At 40.7% G+C, this 26,898-nt stretch overlaps 1 protein-coding gene across 2 annotated transcripts in view; it reads right to left on the minus strand.

Moving 5' to 3' along the window:
- Positions 1-1,493: 1,493 nt before the first annotated feature.
- Positions 1,494-26,898, minus strand: part of TCEANC2 (transcription elongation factor A N-terminal and central domain containing 2) — a 48,455-nt gene continuing 23,050 nt past the window's right edge. For both annotated transcript variants that reach the window (XM_036256163.1, XM_036256162.1), the window contains exons 4-5: positions 9,420-9,613; positions 1,494-2,497 (exon numbers count right to left, since the gene is read on the minus strand). In XM_036256163.1, coding sequence (XP_036112056.1) covers positions 2,309-2,497; positions 9,420-9,613 — 383 coding nt within the window. In that variant the 3' untranslated portion in view covers positions 1,494-2,308. The remainder of the gene's footprint in view (positions 2,498-9,419; positions 9,614-26,898) is intronic.

Genomic DNA, 26,898 nt, shown 5'->3' on the forward strand with positions numbered 1-26,898 from the left:
GGGAATTAGGTAGAGAGTAGCATTTCAGAGAAAGAAAACAGCCTATGAAAATGCTTAGAGGGGAAGTGATGGTGGGATTTCCAGTTTTGATAAGTCACTTTGTTTCTAGCACAGAGAGGTAAATTTGAAGCGGTTAAGACTGGATGCAAAGGGACCAGTTAGGAAGCCATGTAGTCAGTCTGGGCAACAGAGGATGAAGCCCTAAAATGGTACTAGAAATGGAGAAGAGGCAAGAGATTCTAAATATATGTGTCAAGTAAAACCATTAGGACTTGGCTGGGTAAGGGTAGGAGAGGAGGCGTCTAAGCTGACCCTCAGGCTCCTCGCTAGAGTGCCTGGGTTACCACTATTGCCAAGTGAGAAAAGACATTTTATGTCTGAGATGCCCATGGGACATCTTGGAGATATCATCTGAAACCGAGGGACCATGTATAGTCTGAAGATACAAACTGGATAGTCATCCGCATGCAACCGTGAGTGAATGAAATCAACCAGGGAGACACATGCAGTCAAACAGACCTGGGTTTTGCAACTCAGCACTGCCATTCACTATCTGTGTGACCTTGAATATGTAAGTTACTAAACCATTCTGGGCCTCACTTTTCTCATCTTTATTTGGATATTATTATTATTATTATTTAAATGTCTGTCACAGTACTGAGCACATAATAGGTGCTTAATTATTATTCTAACTCCAGTACTTCCTAGCAGTGGGAAATTGAACAAGATACTTCTGCTTGGTGAACCTCAGGGTCTCATCTACAGCTCTGGCTAGGTATACACAGTAGCCCGTGGAATGGGCGTTCAATAAATGGTTGATGGGTAAATGAAGAAATCTAAAAAAACGGAAACAATATCTACCAACAACAGGTGAGAGGATTAAACAGGACTTTTAAAGAACTATATAAAGATCAATGTAAATGTTGCCCTAGCCGGTTTGGCTGAGCGGTTTAGAGTGTCGGCCCGCGGACCAGAGAGTCCTGGGTCCAGTTCCCGCTAAGGGCATGTACCTCGGTTACAGTTTGTCCCCAGCCCCGGTTGGGGTTGTGTGGGTGGCAATCACGCGATGTGTCTCTCTCACATAGATGTTTCTCTCTCTCTCTCTTTCCCCCTCTCTTCCTCCCGCTCTATCTGAAGTTAAATGCAAAAATATTCTCAGGTGAGGATAAAAAAAATGATCAATGTAAATGTTAATAAATTAGCCAGCACTTAGAAGGTAGACAACATTAGTCCCTTCCTTTCTGTCCTTGCTTTTTAACCTATCCCCTCTTTTGTTTTGTATTTTAAATCTCTCCTTTTTTATTAGCTCCTTCTTTTCAGCTTACAAACATGCTCCAGTCTCTCCTAACCTAAAAAACCTTCTTTGGGTCTTGCTGTCTCTCTCAAATTCTTTCCAGTCAGTCTTCATTTTCAACTATACTTTTTCTCAACCCAAACACTTTTCAATAAACAAGCCATATCTTTTGTTTTAGGGGAAAAGTCCCAGTTTATTATTACTTTTAAAAAAGCCAGTATCATTTACATAATTGTTCAAGCAGACCTATATAGAGGCATTTCATTTTAAAATATATATGTATGTAATTTTTCTACTACAGTAATTCATTTCAATAAGAATTTCATTATGTATCTTCTACAGAACCCTAAACCAAGAGCGCCAATGTATTCAAATAAACCTCAAGGTGTAGGGCTGCTTCAGGCCAGTTCTTCATTAGAAGCCTCAGCATGGGGGCTCCGGAGACCAGCACAGAAGGTCTTCCAGGGAGACCTGAAATGGTCAGATAAGTGAGTTCTGGAAAGAAGGGGGAGTTGGCTGGCTCTGGCAGGCTCACCCCTGGGGTAGAGCAAAGAGAACAGACAGGGGAGTTCTGAGAGGCACCAGAGCTATCTAAACTCAGGGGGACGGAACAGAGTGAGCAGCAGCAGTAATTGAGTTTCAGTTACCTGCAGGGTGGCGAAATAAAGTAGTAACTTCATTTGCCTGACGTGGGGGAAGTTTAGAGGTGTCCTTGGCATACTCACAGTGAAATCCGTCACCTTTTGCTGTGTTGGGTGATGGCAACCGTACAGTGCTTCCTAGTGACAGCCCGTGTGCGTGCTGTTAGGCAGCACCAGCGCACTACAGCTAATGAAGCATTTCCTGCAGGCCTGTCTCCCAGGGCTCTCTGCATCCTCTGTCTGAAGGAATGGCACCATGGGAAAATTTAGCACAGCCAGCAACAGCCATCACCCAAACTCAAAAGAGTCTTTGAATGACAGAGAGGGGCACATTTTCTTTTCTGCCCAGCCCAGGGTTAGAACCATCCTCAGGTCATTTTTTGTGGGTCTGTACAAACGTGCCGACTGGCAGCGAGCCGTTCTTCACCTGAGCCCGGATTGCAGCTTGGTGCTTTAATGTGAAGACCAGGGCTCTCACCGTCCGCCGGTATGGCCCATTAATGAGGCGGGAGCAGAGATGAAACGTTTCCCGCTCAATATTTTCAACCAGTAGGTGATCCATCTAAAAAACAGCAAAATTATCAAATTAGGGCCTTGCATTGCATAAGGATTAAAAACAAGAGAGGCTGAAGCACTATGCTCAGAGGCTCCCATTAATCAAATGAAATTCAAGGACATCTACTTCCTGTCACAAGAGAAACAGGAAGAGCAAATTAATTCCACCCTGGCAATTAAGGAACAAGGCCATGTGCTTTGTGACAGGGACCTCATTCACAACCCCTGCCGGGTGGTAATATTTGCCATTATAACAGGAAACTGGCCTGAACTAAGCAATGGGTACTGGGCCTTGTACTTTACCAACCAGGAAACGAAGATCAAAGATAATAAATCAGTGTAACAGTTTATACTTTTTGGGGGGTTTGTTTTAAAAGTGCCTTTTAACCCCTTACTGCATTTCAGAAATACTGGGTCTGGATCCTAATACTTGTGTAGAGCAGTTTATAAATCACATTTAATAATCACTTTTCATATTTAATGCTCAAAACTCCTATTACCTCATTTTACAGGTGAGGAAATGGGTTCAAAGGTAAAGAAAAATTCAAAGTCTTACAACTCCCAAGAGGCAGAGCTAGGACTCTGGCCTGGAGCCCTGACTCCAAAGTTCATGTTTCTTCCCTTTCACTATACTAACTGTCCCCTCAACATTCTAAGAGACCAGTAGAGCTTGAAGAGATGCTTTCAGGGCCAGCTAAGCATAGCAGGCCTGGGGATGGGACCTGGAGCAATACCGGGGGGGGGGGGGGGTGCGGCTGGCTCAGGTCTTCCTGAGGTCACAGACATAATCAAAGTCGGACAGGTCTTAGAATTTGTTCACATGGTCTGGATCCAGGCCAGGTTGGGCTGCTGGTCAGAGAGCCCCCCTGCCCTACCTTTCTTTCCAGGGCTTTTTCCCCTCCCTAGTCCTGAGCACCGCCCAGCGTGATCTCACTAAGCTGCTTTCACATACCTCTATGCTACTGCACAGGTGCATTTTCCCTAGGAAATACATTCCTATTCTATGTCAAAACAGCTACAAAGCAAAATGCAAAACAACAAATTCTAGCTCAGAGGACTGAAAGTTCTTCTTTGGGCTGCCACATGTCCTGAGCTTCCCTTAGCCATTACCATAATACATTACAATGATCCTTTTTTTTTGTCTGTCTCTCCTGAGAGTAAGTTCCTTGAATACAGGACACACATTTCTCTTTCATGTCCTTTTTTCCCTTCATTCAAACATTTTTTCAGCACTTACTATGTGCTAGGCTCTGTGCTCGGGGAGAGGAAAAGCAGTGAAAAGGGCTGGCAGTCTTTGACTCAATGGAGAGCACACAGTCCAGTAAGAAACAGGTAATAAATGTGGCTTACAAGTGTACTGGGTATAGGAAAGAGGACAGGCATGCATGCTGGCGTGCAGAGCTATAGCAAAAGGACCCAACCCAGGAGGGCAGTGTTTGGCTTTGGAAGGAAATGATAATTTAACTTGAGACCTGGAGAATGAATAAGATCTGGCTAGGTAAAGTAGGCATGCGCTTTGTGATAAGTTCACTGAGCTGTATATATATTTTTGTACACTTTTGCTATTTTTTATTTATTTCCTACTTCTTTCTTTCTCTATTTTTAATCCTCACTTGAGGATATGTTTTTCATTGATTTTAGAGAGAGAGAAAGGGAGAGGGAGAAAGAGAGAGAGAGAAACCTCAATGTGAGAGAGAAACATCAATCGGTTGCCTCCTATACACACCCTGACCAAGGATCAAACCCGCAAACCTAGGTATGTGTTCTGAATAGAACCCATGACCTTCTGGGGTATGGGACGACACTCCAACCAACTGAGCCACACGAGCCGGGGATATACTACTATTTATTTTTTAAAATGTAAGAAAAAAAATGCACCAAAAATAAAAAAAGATCATCTGACATTTGATAAAATATCCTAATAAAAGGGACAGACCAAAACAAATAGAAAAAAGAAACTTGGAAGAAACAAGGACCAAGCAGGGAGCAGAATAGGACTGAAAGAGAAAGAGACAGGGAATGAATAACCAGGCCCAGACATCTGCCTAGCTATAGGAGACAAAAGATGTTCAGGGAAGTCTGTGGTCCTGATGACTGACTGATCACCTAGGCCTGTGCTAGAGTGAGTGAACTCAGCGCCATGGCTCTTCTCCAGGACCCAGACTCCTCAAGCTTCTCATGGCCTCCTGGGTGGGCAATGAACTAGCCCCTGGTCTGAGGCAGCCCTCATAGCAGATTACTTTAGGCTAGAAGGGTGGCTAACTATCTGTCCAGCATTTGTTTAGCAACATTTGCCAGAGAGGCTCCTCAATCTTCAGATAGAGTAGGGGAGGGAGAGACAGAGTGGGAGAGGGAGAGAGAGAAACATCCACGTGAAAAAGACACATCGACTGGTTGCCTCCTGCACAACCCCAACCAGGGCAGGGAACCAAACCACAACCGAGGTACGTTGTGGGAATCTTTGGTCCGTGGGCTGACGCTCTAAACTGGCCAGTGTAAGCCCTTTAAAAGCAAGGGAACAAGGTCTTCACATGCGTACCTTAAGTGCAGAACTTCCCACACTGTACTATAACTGTTTATTTGTGAGCCCTCTAGGGATGATATTGTGTTGGATCCATTTCTAAATTTCTCATGCCTAGCATAGGTACTAGCACATGGTAAGGGTTCAGTAATTATTTGTTAAATGTCCTTTTTTTCCCTATGTAACCTCCTTCCTTTCCTGTTCTTTTAATAACATCCTACACTTAGCAGATATGAAATATGTTTCTATTTTATACATATTTTCTAGTTAGCAAAATCCTACCCTCTTGCAAATGCCAGTTCAATTGCCATCTTGTCCATAAAGTCTTCCCAGATTCCATCAGAGTTCACATTTTGTCTTTTGTGTGTCTACACCACTTGCTAGTACCACTATTTCAGGTACATTTCATCTTGCCTTCTATTAATCATTTACAGGCTCTCAGCCAGGAGACAGTAATCTCTCTTAAGGTGGGGAATGCAACTCACTTGTGTCTGCATTCTCTCCAGGTACTAGCAGTAGTAGAACAAAACATTTGCTGACTTGAATACCCACTGGAAGCAAACTTTGTGTGAGTTTTAGCACATAGAGCATGACTGGATTTGTACCTATCTAACCACACTCCTTTTTGACCACTTAAACACATTTATGAAAGAGCTGGTCAAAGCCAGAGGTGCAGTCTGAGGCCATTAAACAAAGAAAAAACTAACAGTCCCATATGGGGACATACCCCTGACCTGGATCTCATTAGCACCATCTGACAACCAACTGGGCCAACCAGCCAGTGTTTCATAACTCTTAATGATACAAGCTCACTTTGAGAATCGGGTTCATTTTTTTTTTAATGACATAATAGGAAAATGATCACAGGCCATGAGGTAGGAAGGAGAGTGGATAATGAGGAAGGGGAAGTAAGAGAATGACACCACAGGGAATGTTCATATGAGGAAAGATCTAAAATATAGGAAAGAACAAAGAAGTTCCGGAAGGGAGAAAGTAAAGAGGAATGGAGCCAGGGTCTCAACAATGGAGTTTTTATTCATCTATTTCATTATTCCAAGAACAAGGAAACAGTCCACGAATCTGGAAAGCGAGATCTATACAGTAATAAAGAGATACATTTGGCTGTGTGTGTATATTCCTCATCTGTGGCTTTCACTACTAAAGAATATGACCAAAACAAGTAACATGAAAACATTTTTTTCTAAAAAAATGTAATAAGTAGATCTGCAAAAACACAAGCTAGGATCAAACTGTAAAGGTTTTTTTAGTCATTGGGCCAATAACTTACCCAATGGTTTACTACTGCCTGATAAAGTACATTTGTGGAGACAGGATGTCTGATTTGAATGCACTCAACATTGGTTACTGTCAAAGACGCGCTACTGGATTAGATGGGTCACTGATTTACCCTAATATGAAAATGTTTCAGATGATAATAGATGCTAAGAGTTAACTTTTATGCAAAAGTGTTTATAATTCTCTGACATAGCAAACTGATAAAATTACAGGATCAAATATTGTTTATGCAAGGAAAACAGATTGATTTTTTTTTTCCCCAAGGAAGAGAGTAAGATGCATATTTTTAATTTTTAAAATTTACTCTTTGGGAACAAAACCACTCAACTATGCTTAATCTGATATTTTTTCCAATTACGTTGGAAAGCAATAACGAATGTATCACTTTTTTAACTTTGCTTTGTAACACTTGAGTGCTTACCACTTGATGTGCCATTTAAAGGATAATTAATGGATAAACTAAAAGGATAATTATTATGGAGTTTAATATAGTAGGCAAACTGCTCATTAATCCTTACAAGCATTGCTTCGTTATTATAATTTACTTAAAAAGATACCACAGGGAACTGGAATTTACCACCACATTAACTACATATTATATACCCACACTCTATGTTTCTGTAATAATTTTGGTTTATTTAAAAAATAAACTTTATTTAAAATACTAAATAGCAAGTCTTGTTGTTTAATCAATACTCTGGAAAGTTTAGACTTAAAATCTTCATATTTTTTTCTCTCTTCCAAGGATTTAACATTCATATTAAAGTTTCCTTTAGGAAGAGGAAAGCAAGCTTAACAGCACTGCAATTTGCTGAACTATCAAATAACATTAAAAATTAGAAAAATTTTAAAAATATATGGAGAGAAAAGGATATACAAAATGACACTAACTGATATTGATCAAGATGAAAAAGACAACACAGATGTAAATTATCGTCAATTTTCTGCAATGTTGTTTAAATAATCAATAAAACTATCTTATGGAACATTTGGCATATAATTGGCTCTTAATAATCTGGAATAATCACAACTTTATAGCATTCATTTAAAAAGCTATAATAATTTACCAAACAGAAAATGCACCAAAATGTTAACAAGATCATGTCTGGATGGTAAATTCAATAGGATCTTATTTTTCCTTTCTACCTTTTTCTCATTTTCTATCATAAGTTTGTATTTAAAAACTCAAAACTATATTTTATAAAACTAAATAGTAAGTCCATTCGCCCTTCTTTTGTGATGCATAATTGAGACAGAAAGGTTAAAATTTTTTTCAGAAAATATAGTAACGGATCTAGCATTTATTTAATTTTTTGTTACTCCTCACCTGAGGATATTTTTTCCATTGATTTTTAGAGAGAATGGAAAGTAGGGGAGAAAGAGAAAAACACTGATGTGAGAGAGACACGCTGATTGATTGCCTCCCGCATGGGCCCCAACCAGGGGCCAAGAATCAAACCTGTAACCCTTTGGTGTGTGGGCCGGTGCTCTAACCACTGAGCAAGACCAGCCAGGGCCAGATTTAGCATTTTTTTATTTTTAAAAAAATGTTTTTCCATTATTGATTTTAGAGAGAGAGAAAGTGAGAGGGAGAGATGAAAATACCAATGAGAGAGAACATTGATTGGCCGCCTCCTGCATACCCCTTACTGGGGATTGGGCCCACAATCTGGGCATGTGTCCTGACCAGGAATTGAACCAGCAACCTCTTGGTGCATGGGTTGATGCTCAACCAGTGAGCCACACCAGCTGGACCAGATCTAACATTTAAATCAGACTTTTGAATTGCTTCCTTTGTTAATAATATTAAATTATTTTTTTTATTAATTTACTTTTGTTCCAGATGTTTCTCCTTATTAAATTATTCTTAAGGAAACTTTAATAGGGATACCCTAAGAAGAAACAAAAATGTAGATGTTACATGTCTGATTTTTCCAGACTATAAATTGACATATAAGATTTGTTTGATGATGGTAATTAATATTATTGTTAATGAGCAAAAATCCTAGCATGTGTACCTCTAACCACTACTGTCATCTAAACTGTTTGTTGGCTATGAAGATGACAAGAATTATGTGTAGCCAATTGATTATATGCTTTAGAACCAAAGGTATGAGTGAGGATAAAAAATGAGGGAGTAGATTTTCAATAGACAGCTATTTATTTTGCCATTGATATTCCACAACAGTCCATCCCAGAATTTTTGCTTCAGTGGGAAGGAAACAAATTTTATTTTATTTATGTATTTATTTATTTAAAATATGTTTTTATTGATTTTATTAGAGAGGGAGGGAGAGAGAGAGATAGAAACATCGATCAGCTGCCTCCTGCATGCTCCCTACTGAAACCCAGGCATGTGTCCTGACTGGGAATCGAACCGGGACCTCTCAGTCCATGGGACAACACTCAATCCACTGAGCCCACCAGCCAGGCAAGGGAACACATTTTAAATGGAAGGAGCCAACATTCATTAAGTGACTTCTAATCACCAGGCACTATACTATCCTTTTATATAAAGAGTACTTTTTTTTTTTTTTTTTAATCCTCACCTGAGGACATTTTTTTTTTCTCACTTTATCTTGAGATAATAGAGTGGGAGGGAGAGAAGGAGGGAGAGAGAGAGAGAGAGAATATCAATATGAGAGAGATACATCGAGTGGTTGCCACCCACACAACCCTAACCGGGGCCAGGGACAAACTGCAATGGAGGTACATGCCCTTAGTGGGAACCGAACCCGGGCCTCTCTGGTCCACAGGCCTATGCTCTAACCCCTGAGCCAAACTGGCCAGGGCATAAACAGTCCATTTACTCTTTCCAATAACCTTAGGTGTAGGAATGATAATCATTTCACTGATAAAAAAAATCAAGTCTCAGAAATGTTAAGGGATTTGCCTAAGATGCCACAGTTTGTACGTACTAGAGCCAGGGTTTTAATCCAGGTCTTGCTAGTTCCTTTCTACAACATTGTCTTCCAGAATGATTACAAATCCAGAACCCTTAAAGAAAAAGCAGACTAAAGCCACAGCACTAAGACTATGAAACTTCATTCTGAAAATGTGAGGCTCATTTAACTGAGAACACCTAGTAATAACATTCCAACCAGAGCATTACCTCTAATTCCAACGCTTCTGAAAGTAACTTCTGGGCATTTTTCCTAAGTGCCTCAGTTTTGGAATCACTTCGAACTTCAATGGAAGGTCTATCTGCATGTTTCTCAATGAAAGTTCTCCACTCAGTGTAAACTTCTCTGGCAAGACAAGCCACTTCTGAATCTGAGTGTTTACGCATCTTGTTCACAGTGTGACCTGGAACAAGAAAAGAGAAACCAAAGGAAAGGTTGTTCTGTCTTCTGAAAAGTACAGGACTACATGGACTGATGTGTGTATGGCACTTAGAAAGTAATTCACATCCCTAAGGATTTTAAGGCTCTTGTGCAAATGAAGACCATTTCTCAAAGACAGATTTCAAGATAATCACTGAAGGAGAATCACAGGACTAGCCAGTGTATTAAGTCATAAAATAGAAGTATGACCAATAGATACTTAAAACAGAACTAAGGTACTAACTCCTTAATCCAAAAATTACAACAAAAGAAAATGAATTAAGCTTTTTTCTTATCTTTTTGGGAATGTTCTATATTCAGCTGATAATAAAAAGATTAACAGAATTTTAAAAAAATTGTAGCCCATAATAAAATAATTCACTCAGGTGATAATCATCAGTAGACGAACTCATTTGATGAAAGGTTGATGGGGAAATTTATAATGGAGGGATGAGCTTGTCATCACCTGAACCACTGATCAATCAGCATCCCTGAGAATGGGACTATCAGACACAGGTAGCACCCTCCTCCCAAAGGAAAAATGAACCAAAATCCAACGGCTCATTCAAAGCTACCTAACTTCCAGTTTATAGAAAATATGAGAGGCAGAGGAATAAGCTATAATATAAGGAAACAAACATCCAGAATATGGCACATTCTATAGGGCATTCTATAGACCTAATTTCTACAAAAGTCAATGACTGCAATAGATCAAAAAAGTCTTTTGAGTCCAAACTACCAAATGTGGTACGTCTGGAATTCCTTAATGCCATCTTCTACGATAGGCAGAGTGGTCTTTATTTAACTTTATCATTTTCTCTTTCAGGGGTATTTTTTCTAAAACATAAAACTGACCATTTCATTGCTCCCCTTAAATCTTTAAATTCTATATGCAAATTCATTACCTTGTCACAGAAGTCCCTTCAATCTTCTGCCACCTCCCATCTGCTTTCTAGCTTCATTTCCAGCTACTATCCCACTGTCATAATATACTCCAACTACTTACTTGTAGCTCTAAAAACACTTCCATATTTTGAAAGTCTCTACTTTTGAACATATTTTTTAATAAACATACTTTCTACCTGGACTACTCTTTCTTCCTCCTTAATCTGGTCAACTTCCATTCTGTCTTTAAGACTCAGCAATGGAGACCCTCCTCTAGGAAGTCTTCTGTAATACCCCTAGTCTTGGTTGGCATGCCTCCTCTGTGCTTCCTTAGCACCTTAAGCTTTGTTCATCACAATCATTATTATAATTGCAATTAGATAAGTTATCTCTCTTGTCCACCAAAGAGAGCTCCTTGAGGCTAAGAGCTGTGACATGTTCATCTCTGTATCTCTAGCAAACAACCATGGCAGGAGGCAGGGATCAGGAAAGTGGGTGTTCAATAAATGTTGTGGAATGACAGGCCCATATGAAGGATATATTTTTACTAAAATATATAAAGAAGGGAGAAAAATACCATATTATATGATGGAAAATTAGTAAAAGAATGCCAATATATTGAAGTTAATTTGTAGATTTACTATAATCTCAATAAAAATCTCAACAGGCTGTTTGTATTATAATACAAATATTATAATACAACCAATATTTCTAGACTTATTATAGAAATATAAATGGGCAAAAGCCTAAAATACTATTTGAAAAAGAGGAATTACCAGGTATAAGCAGGCTTATAAGGTATTAGAACTTGACTTCCGGTCAAGATGGTGGCGTAGGTAAACGCGGTATCAAGTCCTCTCACAACCACATCAAAGTTACAACTAAACTACAGAACAACCATCATTCAAAACCGCCTGAAATCAAGCTGAATGGAAGTCCTACAACTACGAAATTTTTAAAAAGCAGCTACATCCAGACTGGTAGGAGGGGCGGCGGCAGCGGCGAGACAGGCTGGTCCCACACCCACGTGTGGCGGATAAAAATCAGGAGGCTCCCGCGGCTGGGAAGGTCCTTCCTGAGGACTGAGGGGTCCCCGTCCCACACCAGGTGCCCCGCTCAGGGTTCCAGTGCCAGGAAGAGAAGTCCCCATAACTTCTGGCTGGAAAATCCAGCAGGAACTGAGGCTCAGGGAGGCTGAAGCAGCTGGAGCCCCAGGCAGCTCCCTAAAGGGCCCGCGCACGGACTTATCGGACTCTCCCCCTCTAAGCTTGGAGGGGAGGCAGCTCGAGGGGCGTCAGAGACATACAGGGAAGAACTGAGCTGTTTGGCACTAAAGCGAGGGCTGGAGAGGGGGCTTCCTCGGGGACAAACGTGCTGTAAGAGGCCTTTGTTCCTTTGGTGAGCCCTTCCCGGGGGGGGGGGGGCGGCAGACAGAAGCCATATCTGGGACTCCAGCAACCTGGCTCACACTGGTAGCCCCACCCTGCTGACTCCCTGAGGCCCCGCCCCACCCCACACAACTTTCAAGCCCACCCAAGCTGTTGCCACTTGCTTAACCATAGGATTGGCCGGTCTTGGATCCTGCTTCAGGTTTTCCCTAAATTCTTTCAAACAAGCAGCATCGGATCTCAGCGAGCCCCATACCTCTCATTAAGTAATACACAGAAACAAACACAGGGAGGCAGCCAAAATGAGGAGACAAAGAAACAGGTCCCAAATGAAAGAACAGAACAAAACCCCAATAAAAGAACTAAGCGAAAGGGAGATAAGCAACCTAACAGATACTGAGTTCAAAATACTGCTTATAAGGATGCTCAATGAACTTAGTGAGAACCTCAGTGAACTTAGGGAGGGCCTCAAGAGCATAAAAAAGGACCAGTTAGAAATCATGGATACACAGTTAGAATTGAAGGAGGCATTAACTGAAATAAAGAATAATTTACACAGCTTCAATAATAGAGTATGTAAATCCAAGGAGCAAACCATCGATTTGAAATATAAGGAAGCAAAAAATCCCCAATCAGAACAGCAAAAAGAAAAAAGAATCCAAAAAAATGAGGATAGTGTAAGGAGCCTCTGGGACAACTTCAAGCGTGCCAACATTCGCATCTTGGGGGTGCCGGAAGGAGAAGAGAGAGAACAAGAAATTGAAAACCTGTTTGAAACAATAATGGCAGAAAACTTTCCTAGCTTGGTGAAGGAAACAGACATACAAGTCCAGGAAGCACAGAGTCCCAAACAAGATGAACCCCAAGAGGCCCACACCAAGACACATCATCATCCAAATGCAAAAGGTTCAAGACAAAGAGAGAATCTTAAAAGCAGCAAGAGAAAGGCAGCTAGTTACCTACAAGGGGGTTCCCATTAGGCTGTCAGCTGATTTCTCAAAAGAAACTTTGCAGGCCAGAAGGGAGTGGCAAGAAATATTCAGAGTGATGAAAACCAAGAACCTACAACCAAAATTACTCTATCCTGCAAAGCTGTCATTTAGAATCGATGGACATATAAAAACTTTCCCAGACAAGAAAAAGTTAAAGGAGTTCATCACTACCAAACCGTTATTATATGAAATGATGAAGGGTCTTTTTGAAGAAAAAGATAAAATGTATGAACAAACAAAATGGCAATGAATACATATCTATCAACAATGGAATCTACAAACAAAATGAACAGGAAGAACAGAAACATTCTCATAGATACAGAGAACATTTTGTTGGTTGCCAGTTGGGAAGGGGGTTGGGGGAATGGGTGAAAAAGGTGAAGGGATTAAGAAGCACAAATTCATTGCTAGACTGACAAACCTCAAAGGGAAAGGGGTTGGGGGGGTGGGAAGAAATAAACCAAAGAACTTATATGCATAACCAATGGACACAGACAATAGTGTGGGAAAAGGTGGGAGGGGGGTGGGAGTGGGGAGGAGGGGGTCAATGGGGGAAAAATGTGGAACATCTGTAATACATTTTACATCAAACAATAAAGATTTGAAAAAAAAAATATTAGAACTTATTATAAGCAACAAAAATTTAAATTATATGGACTAGCACCAAAAAAATAGACCTATTGAATAAAAAAAATGAGGCTCAGGAATGGGTCCTATTATATACAAGAATTTAATATATAATAAAAAAAAAGTCATCAATGAAAAAAGGGAAGCAGAAAAAAGATTTAAATTTGGGGAAATGGTCAAAACCATTTAGAAAGTTTATCAGCGTATGCCAACTGAACAGCCCAATACAGATTTATTTACTCTCCACACGTTTGCTGAAGGCCCGCTCTTTGTAGAGGAGGTACTATGCTAGGCACTAGTCATGCAGGGCTGAACAAGAAAATGTCCCTGCTGTTAAGATTCTGTGAAGATCCCCTGACCGGTTTGGCTCAGCAGTTAAAGCACCAGACTGTGGACTGAGGGGGTCACAGGTTTGATTCCTGGTCAAGGGCACAAACCTGGGTTGCACGTTCGATCCCCAGCCCTGGTCGGGGTCATGTGGGAGGCAACCAACTGATGTTTCTCTCCCACATCAATGTTTCTCTCTCTCTCTGTCCCTCTCTCCCTCCCTTTCATTCTATCTAGAAATTAATAGAAAAATATTGTTGGGTAAGGACTAAAAAAAAAAAGATTCTGTGAAGAGCATTCTGTAGGTGAAAAGAAATGTAACTTTGAAGGGAAGACAAGCGTCTTTAACTTCTCACTCTAACCAGTTATCTGTGTAGAAATTTCATCTAGCCTTTCTACTGCCCAGGGAAAGGAATACATCAATATTCATCACAAGGAGAGGAAGAGGGAAAAGCAGAGCATCGTAAGAAATGTCTCAAGGTGCTTCCTAACTGCTTAGTGAGATGTTCTGAAATACATCACTTAAAAGCTGGTCACTACTCAATACTTCCCTTTTCTGAGTACAGTTCTCCATGTCCTTGAAATTATTCATTCAGCAAGCACATTTTTGTTGGTCCCTATTATAGATGCTAAAAATACAAAGATAAACAAGACATTGGAGGACCTCAAGACCTAAATTTAGAGCATTTTAATACTTTACTAAACACCTACTTTTAGGTCTGGTGTTGAGAGTACACAGATGAGAAAGACACAGTCCCTGGAATTTAACCTACACTCACCTTGCGCCAAGGTGTGCAAAGAAGATGTGTGTACAAAAATATTCATTCCAGTATTGTTTGCGGTAGTGAAGAGTTAAAACAACCTAGAAGCTCATTGTTAAGGGTCTACTATGTTAAGTAAATTATAGTCCATTCAAATAATAAATATTTTGCAGTCATTGCAGACTAGAATAGCTCAACATGTAGTAACACAGAAAGATGTTTACTTAATCAGTTAAGTGGGGAAAAAACAGGTTCACAGAAGAATATGCACAGTATGGACCAATATTTGTTTTTTAAATTATATTTGTGTACACATATAAACACATATGTGTTTATGTGTTTATATACAGAGAAAAAAGTCTAAAAGAATGTACAATGAAATTATTAATGGGTCTTCTCTAAGCAGTAGGACTGTGTGTGTCCAGCTCACAATCCTGTGGGTTGGCTCAACTGGTAAGCAATCCTAATAGTGCAGGCTGTGCTTTACTAGAGGTGCATTCAGGCTCCTTTGGAATAGACATCCTTCTATGTGTTGCCCACCTTATCCTTTTATCTCCCAAGAAAGGCACTATAGATCCAGCTTTATATACAGAACTGAAGACAAAAGTCTCTTGGAGTCCTTCTACTTGTCAAATCAATGGACCTTCTCCATCCTCATGTTACTTGATCCTTCAATGGCATCTGACACTGCTGCATTCTTCCTTCGGAAATATTCTCTTTCGCTGCTTTTTGGGACACCACCTGTTACTGGTTCTCTTCTTCCTTTTCTCTCTCTTCTGCTGGCTGCATATGCCTTGCTCAACCTTTATCTGTGAACCCCAGCTGGGGCGTTGTTCTTGGCCTCTTCTCTTCTCTGCCTGTCTTCCCTGAGTAATCCTACCCATTCCTGTGGTCCAACCACTATCTGCAAGCAGATGACTACCAAATATATATATATATCTTACTGAGTACAAGACCCAAATATTTAGTCCCCTCTGCATGCTTATTTTGCAAGCACCTCTAACTCAACATTTCTAAAATGAAAAATGTAATTCATTATTATTTCCCTCAGTTCCTCCTCCTGTATTTATTTATTTATTCATTTATTTATTCATTAATTTATTTATTTTTGTTAATCCTCACTCAAGGATATTTTCCCATTGATTTTTATTTATTTTTTTTCTTTATTGATTTTAGAGAGAGGAAGGGAGAGGGAGAGGGAGATAGAAACATTGATGAGAGAGAACATCAACTCGCCACCTTCTGCATTGCCCCCATTGGGGATTTGGCCCACAACCTGGGCATGTGCCCTGACCAGGAATCGAACCGGTGACCTCTTGGGGCATGGGTCAATGCTCAACCACTGAGCCACACCAGCAGGGCTCCCACTGATTTTTAGATAAAGTGGAAGAAAGGGAGTGAAGGACGAAGATGGAGGGAGGGAGGGAGGGAGGGAGGGAGGGAGGGAGGGAGAGAGAGAGAGAAAGAGAGAGAGAGAGAGAGAGAGAGAGAGAGAGAGAGAGAGAGAAACATCAATGTGAGAGAGACCTGCAACCCAGGTACATGCCCCCTGACAGGGAATCAAACCCATGACCCTTCAGTGTGTGGGCCATTGCTCTAACCGCTGAGCCAAACCAGTCAGGGCCTCCTCCTGTATTTCTTATCACACAATGACACCACCATTCACCCATCATGTTAGACTCTTTAACATTTATTGTATCTTTCCCTTTTCCTGCTGCCCTGATTCAGGTCCTCATCACGTCTCCCCAGGTCTACTGCAATGATTTACTAACCAATCTTTGTTCCCAGTATGGTCTTCTCTAATTTATCCTCTATACTGAAGTAAAAAATAACATTTTAAAACACAATTTGATCATATCATTCCCTTACCAAAAACCCTTCAGTGGCTCTCTCCACTGCTCTCAAATTAATTTCTTTTTATTTATTTATTTATCTTCACCCGAGGACATTTTTCCATTTTTTGTTCAGGTAGAGTGGGAGGGAGAGAGAGGAACAGAGAGAGAGAGAGAGAGAAACATCGACGTGAAAGGGACACATCGAGTGGCTGCCACCCGCACGACCAACCAGGGCCGGGGACAAACTGCAACCGAGGTACACGCCCTTAGCGGGAACCGAACCCGGGTCTCTCTGCATTGCAGGCCGACGCTCTAACCGCTGAGCCAAACCGGCCAGGGCTCTCAGATTAATTTCAAAGTATAGCATTCAAGCTCTGAATGACCTGAACCTCTTGGTTCAGGCCTTACTTCTCACCAGATCACCCTCTTTTCTCCCTCCCCTCACACCCAGCCCTCCTACTCCTTTCTCTCTCTCTCTATGTACTAAGTTCAAGCCTAAAGAGCAGCTTGCACATCCTTGTTTTGGTTCAGTCTGTCTGGCCTTCTTACATTTCTGTGCCTTAGCTCACTGTTCCCTCTGCCTAGAATGTTTAAGTGCTCGCTTTCTCTTCTAAACTGCAAAAACAGTCCTGGCCACTTTGGCTCAGCGGTTAGAGCGTCAGCCTGTGGACCAGAGAGACCCGGGTTCAGTTCCCGCTGAGGGCACGTACCTCGGTTGCAGTTTGTCCCCAGCTCTAGTTGGGGTCATGTGGGTGGCGGCCACTTGATGTGTCTCTCTCATGTCAATGTTTCTGCTCTCTCTCTTCCTCCCTCTCTCCCTCATGCTCTGTCTGAAGATGAATGCACAAATGTCCTCTGGTGAGGATAAAAAAAATAAACTTCAAAAACATCTGTAAAACAGCTCTTAGAATAGTGCCTAGGACAGAATAATCAATAAATGTTTGCTGAACTGAATCAAAGTTAAATATAAAAATTTACATTTAGCTTTAAATTGGTTTTGTACTAACATTTGAATATAGATGCAGTTGATTGGTAAAATCACACAATTGCAAACAAAATAATGGAATGATACTGTAAAACTAAATCCAAAGGCACTGGGGATCCAAAGCTTCTAATTCTTACCCATTGCTAAGAATTCTTTCTGCTGACCACTCCAGATTTTTTTTCCCCTCTGTTGATTTTACAGAGAGGAAGGGAGAGTGAGAGAGAGCTAGAAACATCAATGAGAGAACACCGATTGGCCGCCTCCTGCATGCCCCTCATTGGGGATTTGGCCCACAACCACAACCTGGGCATGTGCCCTGACCGGAAATTGAACCGGCGACCTCTTGGTGCATGGGTCGACACTCAACCACTGAGCCACACCAGCCAGGCACTACTCCAGATTTTATATGAATTATCTCATCTAATTTTTATAACTAAAAAATGAATTAAATACTATTTTACATCTCTTTTTACAAACAAGAAACTGAAGGTCAGCAAAGTAACATGCCCCAGGTCTCACAGCTAGTAAGTGTGGAAGCCAGGATTTGAATACAAGTGGCCTGACTCCAGGGCCTGCACACTTAACCCCTAACACCCTGTATTTCTATGTTATTAGGGACTAGAACACAGGGAGTGTTCAATAAGGCTCTGTTGAGATAATGTTGTTCACTTTCTTGGTATTCCCAAAGCAGAAGAGCGCAGGACTTGAGGGGTGGCCGTAGGGCTTAAGGTTTCATCTCTCAGGCCAGAGCAGTGGAGTCAATGCTTCTGGCCTGCAGGGGACAGTACCACCCACAGATTACTTTCTCGGGAGCCACATCCAGACCGGTCAGGAGGCTCTGCTAATACCAAGGAAACCATCCCAGGAAGGGCAAGGCTTATTAAGATTTGTTAGCGCCCTGGCCAGTTGGCTCAGCGGTTAGAGCATCGGCCTGCGGTCCGGAGAGACCCGGGTTCGGTTCCCGCTAAGGGCACGTACTTCGGTTGCAGTTTGTCCCCGGCCCTGGTTGGTCGAGCGGGTGGCAGCCACTCGATGTGTCCCTTCACGTCGATGTTTCTTTCTCTCTCTCCCTTCCTCTCTCTCCCTCCCACTCTATCTGTACAAAAAATGGAAAAATATCCTCGGGTGAGGATAAAAAATAAAATAAAAATAAAAATAAAGATTTGTTAGCAAGAGGAAGGAGTCTCCAAAAAAAAAGAGTGACAGCAGGAAAGGCAGTCTGGGCAGGAAAAGAGAAAAATATAGGGGGTCTAGGGAACTTCTAGAAAAAACAAGGATAAAAGCAGCAAGAGATAAGCAACAGGTTACCTACAAAGGGAACCCCATAAGGCTCTCAGCTGACTTCTCACAAGAAACACTACAGGCCAGAAGAGACTGGCATGAAGTAATCAAAGTCATGAAAAACAAGAATCTGAATCCAAGACTACTCTACCCAGCAAGGCTATCATTCAAAATAGAAGATCAAATAAAGAGCTTCCCAGACAAAAAAAGGCTAAGGGAATACATTTGCACCAAACCAGCACTGCAAGAAATGTTAAAAGGACTGCTGTAATTAGCAGTAGAAATGGGAAGAAAAATAGAACCACACTAAACAAAAATGGCAATAAATAAGTACATATCAATAATCACCTTAAACGTAAATGAATTGAATGCTCCCATAAAAAGACACAGAGTAGCTGATTGGATAAGAACGCATGACTCATCTATATGTTGTTTACAAGAGACCCACCTCTCAACCAAAGACTCACATAGGTTGAAAGTGAAGGGATGGAAAAAAATTTTCCAAGCAAATGGAAAGCAAAAAAAAGCTGGGGTAGCAATTCTCATATCTGATAAAATAGATTTCAAAATGAAGACCATAACTAGAGACAAAGACGGCCACTACATAATATTGAAAGGATCTATCCAACAGGAAGTTATAACCTTCATAAACATATATGCACCCAATATAGGAGCACCAAAATATATTTAAAATCTTCTGGAGGACTTTCAAGGAGAAATTGACAACAATACAATCATAGCAGGGGACTTCAACACCCCGTTGACAGCACTGGATAGATCCTCTAGGCAAAAAATTAGCAAGGAAACAGAGACTCTAAATGAAGCACTAGACCAAATGGATTTAATAGATATCTACAGAGAATTACACCCCAAAACAACAGAATTCACATTCTTCTCAAGTGCACATGGGACATTCTCAAAGATAGACCACATGATAGGACACAAACTAAATCTCTACAAGTTCAAGAAGATTGAAATCATATCAAGCATCTTCTCAGATCACAATGGCATGAAACTAGAAATCAATTGCAACAAGAACATGCAAAGACATTTCAACACATGGAGGCTAAATAGCATGTTACTAAACAATGAATGGGTCACCGAGGAGATCAAGGAAGAAATTAAAAACTTCCTGGAAACCAATGAAAATGAACACACAACAACACAAAATCTATGGGATGTAGCAAAAGCAGTTCTGAGAGGGAAGTTCATAGCACTACAGGCCTACCTCAAAAAACAAGAAAAATTTCTAATTGACTGTCTAACCTCACAACTTAAAGAATTAGAAAGCAAACAAAAAGAAAACCCCAGAGCAAGTAGAAGGAAGGAAATAGTAAAGATCAGAGCAGAAATAAATGGCATAGAGACCAAAAAAACAATTCAAAGGATCAATGAAACAAAGAGCTGGTTTTTTTTGAAAAGATAAACAAGATTGATGGACCCTTAGACTCACCAAGAAACAAAGAGAGAGAACCCAAATACAGAAAATCAGAAATGAAAGAGGAGCCCTGGCCGGTTTGGCTCAGCGGTTAGAGCGTCGGCCTGCGGTAGAGAGAGACCCGGGTTCGGTTCCCTCTAAGCGCACGTACCTCGGTTGCAGTTTGTCCCCGGCCCTGGTTGGTCGTGCGGGTGGCAACCACTCGAGGTGTCCCTTCACATCGATGTTTCTCTCTCTCTCTCTTCCTCTCTCTCCCTCCCGCTCTGTCTGAACAAAAAATGCAAAAATGTCCTCGGGTGAGGATTAAAAAAAAAAAAAAAAGAAATGAAAGAGGAGAAGTAACAACCAACACCACGGAAATACAAAAGATCATTAGCAACTACTATGAACAACTATATGGCAACAAATTCGACAATCTAAGTGAAATGGACAAATTTCTAGAAACACACAGTCTCTCAAAACTATTCCCAGAAGAGATAGAAAACTTGAACAGACCAATAACAACTAAGGAAATTGAAGAGGTAATCAAGACTCTCCCAGCAAACAAAAGCCCAGGCCCAGATGGCTTCACGGGGGAGTTTTACCGAACATTCAAAAAAGAACTAACACCCATTCTCCTCAAACTATTTCAAAAAATTCAAGAAGAAGGAAGACTTCCAAACACGTTCTATGAGGCCAGCATAATTCTAATTCCAAAACCAGAAAAAGACACTACGAAGAAAGAAAACTACAGGCCAATATCCCTGATGAACATAGATGCCAAAATCCTGAACAAAATACTAGCAAATCGGATCCAGAAATACATCAAAAAAATTATTCACCATGACCAAGTGGGATTCATTCCAGGGATGCAAGGCTGGTACAATATTCGCAAATCAATAAACGTGATACACCACATAAACAAAATGAAGAATAAAAACCACATGATCATATCAATAGATGCTGAAAAAGCATTTGACAAAATCCAGCATCCATTTCTGATAAAAACGCTCAGCAATGTAGGAATAGAGGGATCATATCTCAACATAATAAAGGCCATATATGAAAGACCTACAGCCAACATCATACTCAATGGACAGAAACTAAAAACGTTTCCATTAAGAACAGGAACAAGACAGGAATGTCCACTTTTGCCACTCTTATTTAACATTGTACTGGAAGTCTTAGCCACAGCAATCAGACATGAAGAAAAAATAAAAGGGATCCAAATTGGAAAGGAGGAAGTGAAACTGTCATTATTTGCAGATGACATGATACTATACATAGAAAACCCTAAAGACTCCATCAAAAATCTACTAGACTTAATAAATGAATTTGGCAAAGTAGCAGGATACAAAAATAACGTCAAGAAATCGACGGCATTCTTGTACACCAATGATGAACTCACAGAAAGAGAAACTTAAAGAACAATCCCATTTACCATCGCGCCAAAAAAATTACGATACCTAGGAATAAACTTAACCAAAGAAGTAAAGGACCTATTTGCAGAAAACTACAGGTCATTTAAAAAAGAAATAGAGGAAGATATAAAAAAGTGGAAGCACATACCCTGTTCATGGATTGGAAGAATTAACATCATTAAAATGTCCATACTACCCAAAGCAATCTATAGATTCAATGCAATCCCCATCAAAATACCAATGACATATTTCATAGAACTAGAACAAATACTTCAAAAGTTCATATGGAACCAAAAAAGACCCCGAATAGCCACAGCAATCTTGAAAAAAAAGAACAAAGTAGGTGGGATCACAATACCAGATATCAGGTTATACTACAAAGTGACTGTAACCAAAACAGCGTGGTACTGGCACAAGAACAGGCATATAGACCAGTGGAACAGAACTGAAAACCCAGAAATGGACCCAAGGCAATATGCTCAATTAATATTTGACAAAGGTGGCAAGAGCATACAGCGGAGTAAAGACAGCTTCTTTAATAAATGGGGTTGGGAAAATTGGACAGCTACATGCAAAAAAATGAAACTAGACCATCAACTTACACCATACACAAAAATAAACTCAAAATAGATAAAAGACTTAAATGTGACCTGTGAATCCATAAAAATTCTAGAAGAAAATGTAGGCAACAAAATTTCGGACATCATACGGAGCAGAATTTTCACTGATACATCACCTAAGGCAACAGAAATAAAGGAGAAAATGAACACATGGGACTACATTAAACTAAAAAGCTTCTGCACAGCAAAAGAAACAATCATCAAAATGGAAAGACAACCCACTGTATGGGAGAACATCATTGCCAATGATGTATCAGATAAGGGGTTAATTTCCAATATATATAGAGTGCTCCTACAACTCAACAAAAGGAAGACAAAGAACCCAATTAAAAAATGGGCAGAGGAGCTGAATAGACACCTCTCCAAACAGGACATACAAATGGCCAAAAGACATATGAAGAAATGCTCAACATCACTAATCATCAGAGAGATACAAATTAAAACAACAATGAGGTATCACCTCACACCTGTCAGAATGGCCGCCATCAACAAATCATCAAACAACAAGTGTTGGCGAGGGTGTGGAGAAAAGGGGACTCTAATACACTGCTGGTGGGAATGCAGACTGGTGCAGCCGCTATGGAAAACAATATGGTGCTACCTCAAAAAATTAAAAATTGAACTTCCATTTGACCCAGTGATCCCACTGCTGGGAATATACCCTAAGAAGCCTGAAACACCAATCAGGAAGAATATATGTACCCCCATGTTCATAGCAGCACTATTTACAATAGCTAAGATCTGGAAACAGCCCAAGTGTCCACCAGTAGACGAATGGATCAAAAAGCTGTGGTACATATACACAATGGAGTACTATGCAGTGGTAAGAAAGAAAGATCTCTCATCCTTTGAGACGACATGGAGGGACCTGGAAAGTATGATCCTAAGTGAAAGAAGCCAAGCAGAAAAAGACAAATACCACACGATCTCACTTATATACGGAATATAATGAACATAACAGTCTGAGGAATACGGTAGACCCAGAAACATGGAAGTAGGGCACAGACTGACATCCCTCAGAAGAGGGGGTGGGGGTGGGTGGGAAGAGATAAACCACAGAACTTATATGCATGTATGCTTGACCAATGGACATGGACAACTAAGCTGGGGACGGGGCGGAGGTGGGGTGGGGTGGGGGGTGCCAATAGGGTAAAAAGGTAAAATATCTGTAACAAAAAAATAAATTAAAAAATTCATAAAAAAAAAGAAAAGAAAAAAACAAGGAAAAAATCATAAATTTTAGATACAAAAGGAATTTCATGGTAACAATGATGACAGTTAAACACTGTGCTAAATGCTTTATATATTTTAACTCATTTAATCCTAGGAGGTAGGTGCTGTTGTGATTCCCCATTTTATAGGTAAAGAACCTAAAGAACTAAGAAATTAAGTAACTTGTGAAGGACCGGGCAAGTAAGAGGCATGGCCAGGTTTCAAACATAGGCAGTTTGGTCCCAGAGCGCACGCTTTAACCCTATACTATTGCCTCTGGTGATAACACAGTTCTACTTCCTCCTGATTCAGATGAAAAAGTGAGGATCCATGACCTTTCTCCAAGGTCACAAGTTGGTCAGTAGCTACATCAAGGAAGTTAATGATCTGCAAAAAGTCATTATTTGCTCCATGAAGTTTATGTTTTAAAGCAAGCAGTGCCACTGGCTGGTCTTATGATCTAGGTCAAGTCCCCCGGGTTTAAGGGTAGGGGGTTTCTGCATCCCAGTACATTAAGCCAAATTCCCTGCACGAAGTAGTCTTTCACACATTTAACAAACATTACCAAATGCTAGGTATGTACCAGGCCCTGTGCTAGACATTAGGATGGAACGTTGACCAATATGCAACCCTGTACTCAAGGAGCTCCAGGTAGGTCTAAGCACAGGAAAAGATACTAAAGAAAAAAGTGTATGAAAATGTTGCAGGTCCTAAGACAGTACTAAAGGGGTAATCCCATGGAGGACTAAAAGGGCAGAGAGGTCAATTCAGCTGGCAAAGGGGCTAGGAAATACCACACAAAGAGGCAAATTTTCATCCTGAGTCTTAACTTAATGAGTCAAGGAAGCAGGATTCACAGCAGTAGAGTGAACAAGATCATAGAACCCGAAATAGCATGGGAAGGCTTGTGGTAGGTAAAATAATGGTGCTTAAAGACAGCCATGCCCTAATCCTTAGAACCTGTGAATATGTTACTTTACATAGAAAGGGGGACTTTGCAGATGTGATTAAGGTTAAGGACACTGAGATAGGGTGGGTTATTGGTGGGCCCAATATAATCACACTCCTTTAAGGTAGAAGAGACAGAAGGGTGGGTCAGAGAGATGAGGTATGAGAAAAATCTGACCCTCCAGCTCTGAATATAGAGGAAGGGAACCATGAGCCAAGGAATACAGGTGGCTTCTAGAAATTGGAAAAGCCAAGGAAACAGATTCTCCCCTAGAGTCTCCAAAACAAAATGTAGCCCTGCCAGCACCTTGATTTTAGCCCACTGAGACCCGTACTGAAGTTCTGACCCATAAAATCGTAAAATAATAAATCTGTGTTGTTTTAAACTACTAATTTTGTGAAAATTTGTTATGGGATTATTCATAGAAAATGAATACAGGAGCCTGTAAGTAATTCAAGATTGCTGAAGAAATGGGAATCTATGGCACAACTTGAGACCAGAAGGCAGTTTGAAAGGTCCTTGCCACTAACTTATCCCATGACCTTGGGCAAGTCAAATCACATATCCATTCATTCATTCACCTACTCACTAATCTGTTCACTCAATGAACATTTTTAGCCCCACAAAGATTATGTTTCATCTGGATCTTGAAGGACAAGTAAAAGCTTGCTATGGACATCTTTAGGTTTCAGGAGGTGACATGACATGGTATAAGAATATCTTAGCATTGTCACTTATTATTTGGTGTTCTGACTTGGGGTAAGTTACTTTAAGCTCTCTAAGCCTCAGTTTTCTCATTTGTAAAATGGAGAAAATAACATTTACCTTCCAGAATTGTTATGTGGATCAAATGAGGTCATAGTTGGGAAAGCACTTAGTAAGTATAGGTTTTCTTGTTGTTAATCAATCATAAATGAAAATAAGACATCTCTGAAATCAGATCAATATGATCGACATAAAACTTTTCCCAGAATATGCATGTACACAACGTTGCAAAGTGGAACATGCTTGCTCACCAGGTTGAGAGTACAGTGCCTAACTCCACTGCCTCATCAGCCATCTTACTAGACAGCTCTTACCCACTGGTCTTCTTTATTTTTTTTAATCCTCATTCGAGGACATTTTTTCATCTTTTGTTCAGATAGAGCAGGAGGGAAAGAGAGGCAGAGAGAGAGAGAGAGAAACATGGATGTGAAAGGGATACATCGAGTGACTGCCACCCACACGACCCAACCAGTGCCGGGGACAAACTGCAACTGAGGTACGTGCCCTTAGTGGGAACTGAACCCAGGTCTCTCTGACCTCAGGCCAACGCTCTAACCGCTGAGCCAAACCAGCCAGGGCCCCACTGGTCTCCTTTAAAGTAAAGGTATCCAGCCCAACTGGTGTGGCTGTGGTTGAGCATCGACCCATGCACCAAGAGGTCACTGGTTCAATTCCTGGTCAGGGCACATGCCCAGGTTGTGGGCCTGATCCCCAGTGGGGGGCATGTAGGAGGCAGCCAATCAATATTGTCTCTCATTGATGTTTCTATCTCTCTCTCCCTCTCCCTTCCTCTCTCTCTAAAATCAATAAAGAAAAACAATTTTTTTAAAGTAAAGGTATCCAGTCACAGAGGCCCCATGAAGTGCTAGGTCCAAAGGCCCTCAACTTCCCAGACCACTTGAGAACAGCGAGACCACTCATTTCCCTTGCCTCTTAAAACATTCTCCTCCTCAGCTTTCATGGCACAATACAAAAGTTCTGACTCTCTTTCTCTCTCTAATTATACTCCCTCTACCTTTTCACTGGCTCCTCTCTTCCTCCACGGATCTTCTAAGTTCTATCCTTCAGCCCTTTAATCTTTTCTTTTACTCAGAGAACTCATCCACTTAGATGATTTTAAGCAAATGCTTCTAGGCAAATGACTTCCAAATATGTATTTTTAGTCTAAATCTCTCATATGAACTTCAGTCCCACATCTCTAACTGCCTGCTGGACATTCCTACTTGGAGAGTGCATGTCAGAGTAAAATGGTAGGGGTACTGACTAAAATGGGAGTACTGGGAGAAAACTTGCATTTGAGGGACACACGAAAAGGCACTAAATTCTGTTTAAAAGAGGTAGGTTTGAGCAGATGGCACAACCCATAGATATGGTCCAATAAAATAAAGGCACATATGGCTAGGGTCCAGAGCACAATGGCAGTCTGCAGCTGACCAAGAAAGGACATTGCCCCAAGAGACCCAGGTTCTCATTATATCTCTGGTGCGGCCCTGGATAAGTCACTTCATCTCTCTGGGTCCGTTTCCTTCTTTATAAATTTAGGTAGCTAAATGGATTGATAAGTGTTATGACACTGACATTTACAAAGTTCAGAAATAGCAAAAATTATAAGATCTCAACAGTAAATGGACAAAGAACACAAACAATTCACAAAAAAAGGACAAAGTGCCAATAAACACATAGAAAACAATTTATTTTCTGCAGCAAGATGCTCTTTTAACCTATCAGGAAGATTTTAAGAAAATGGTAGTAATATAAACTAGAACAACATTTCTAAAAATCGAAGATTCAAAAATGTAGCAG

Source organism: Molossus molossus, unplaced genomic scaffold (assembly GCF_014108415.1).
Source record: "Molossus molossus isolate mMolMol1 unplaced genomic scaffold, mMolMol1.p scaffold_m16_p_12, whole genome shotgun sequence".
Lineage (NCBI taxonomy): Eukaryota > Metazoa > Chordata > Mammalia > Chiroptera > Molossidae > Molossus > Molossus molossus.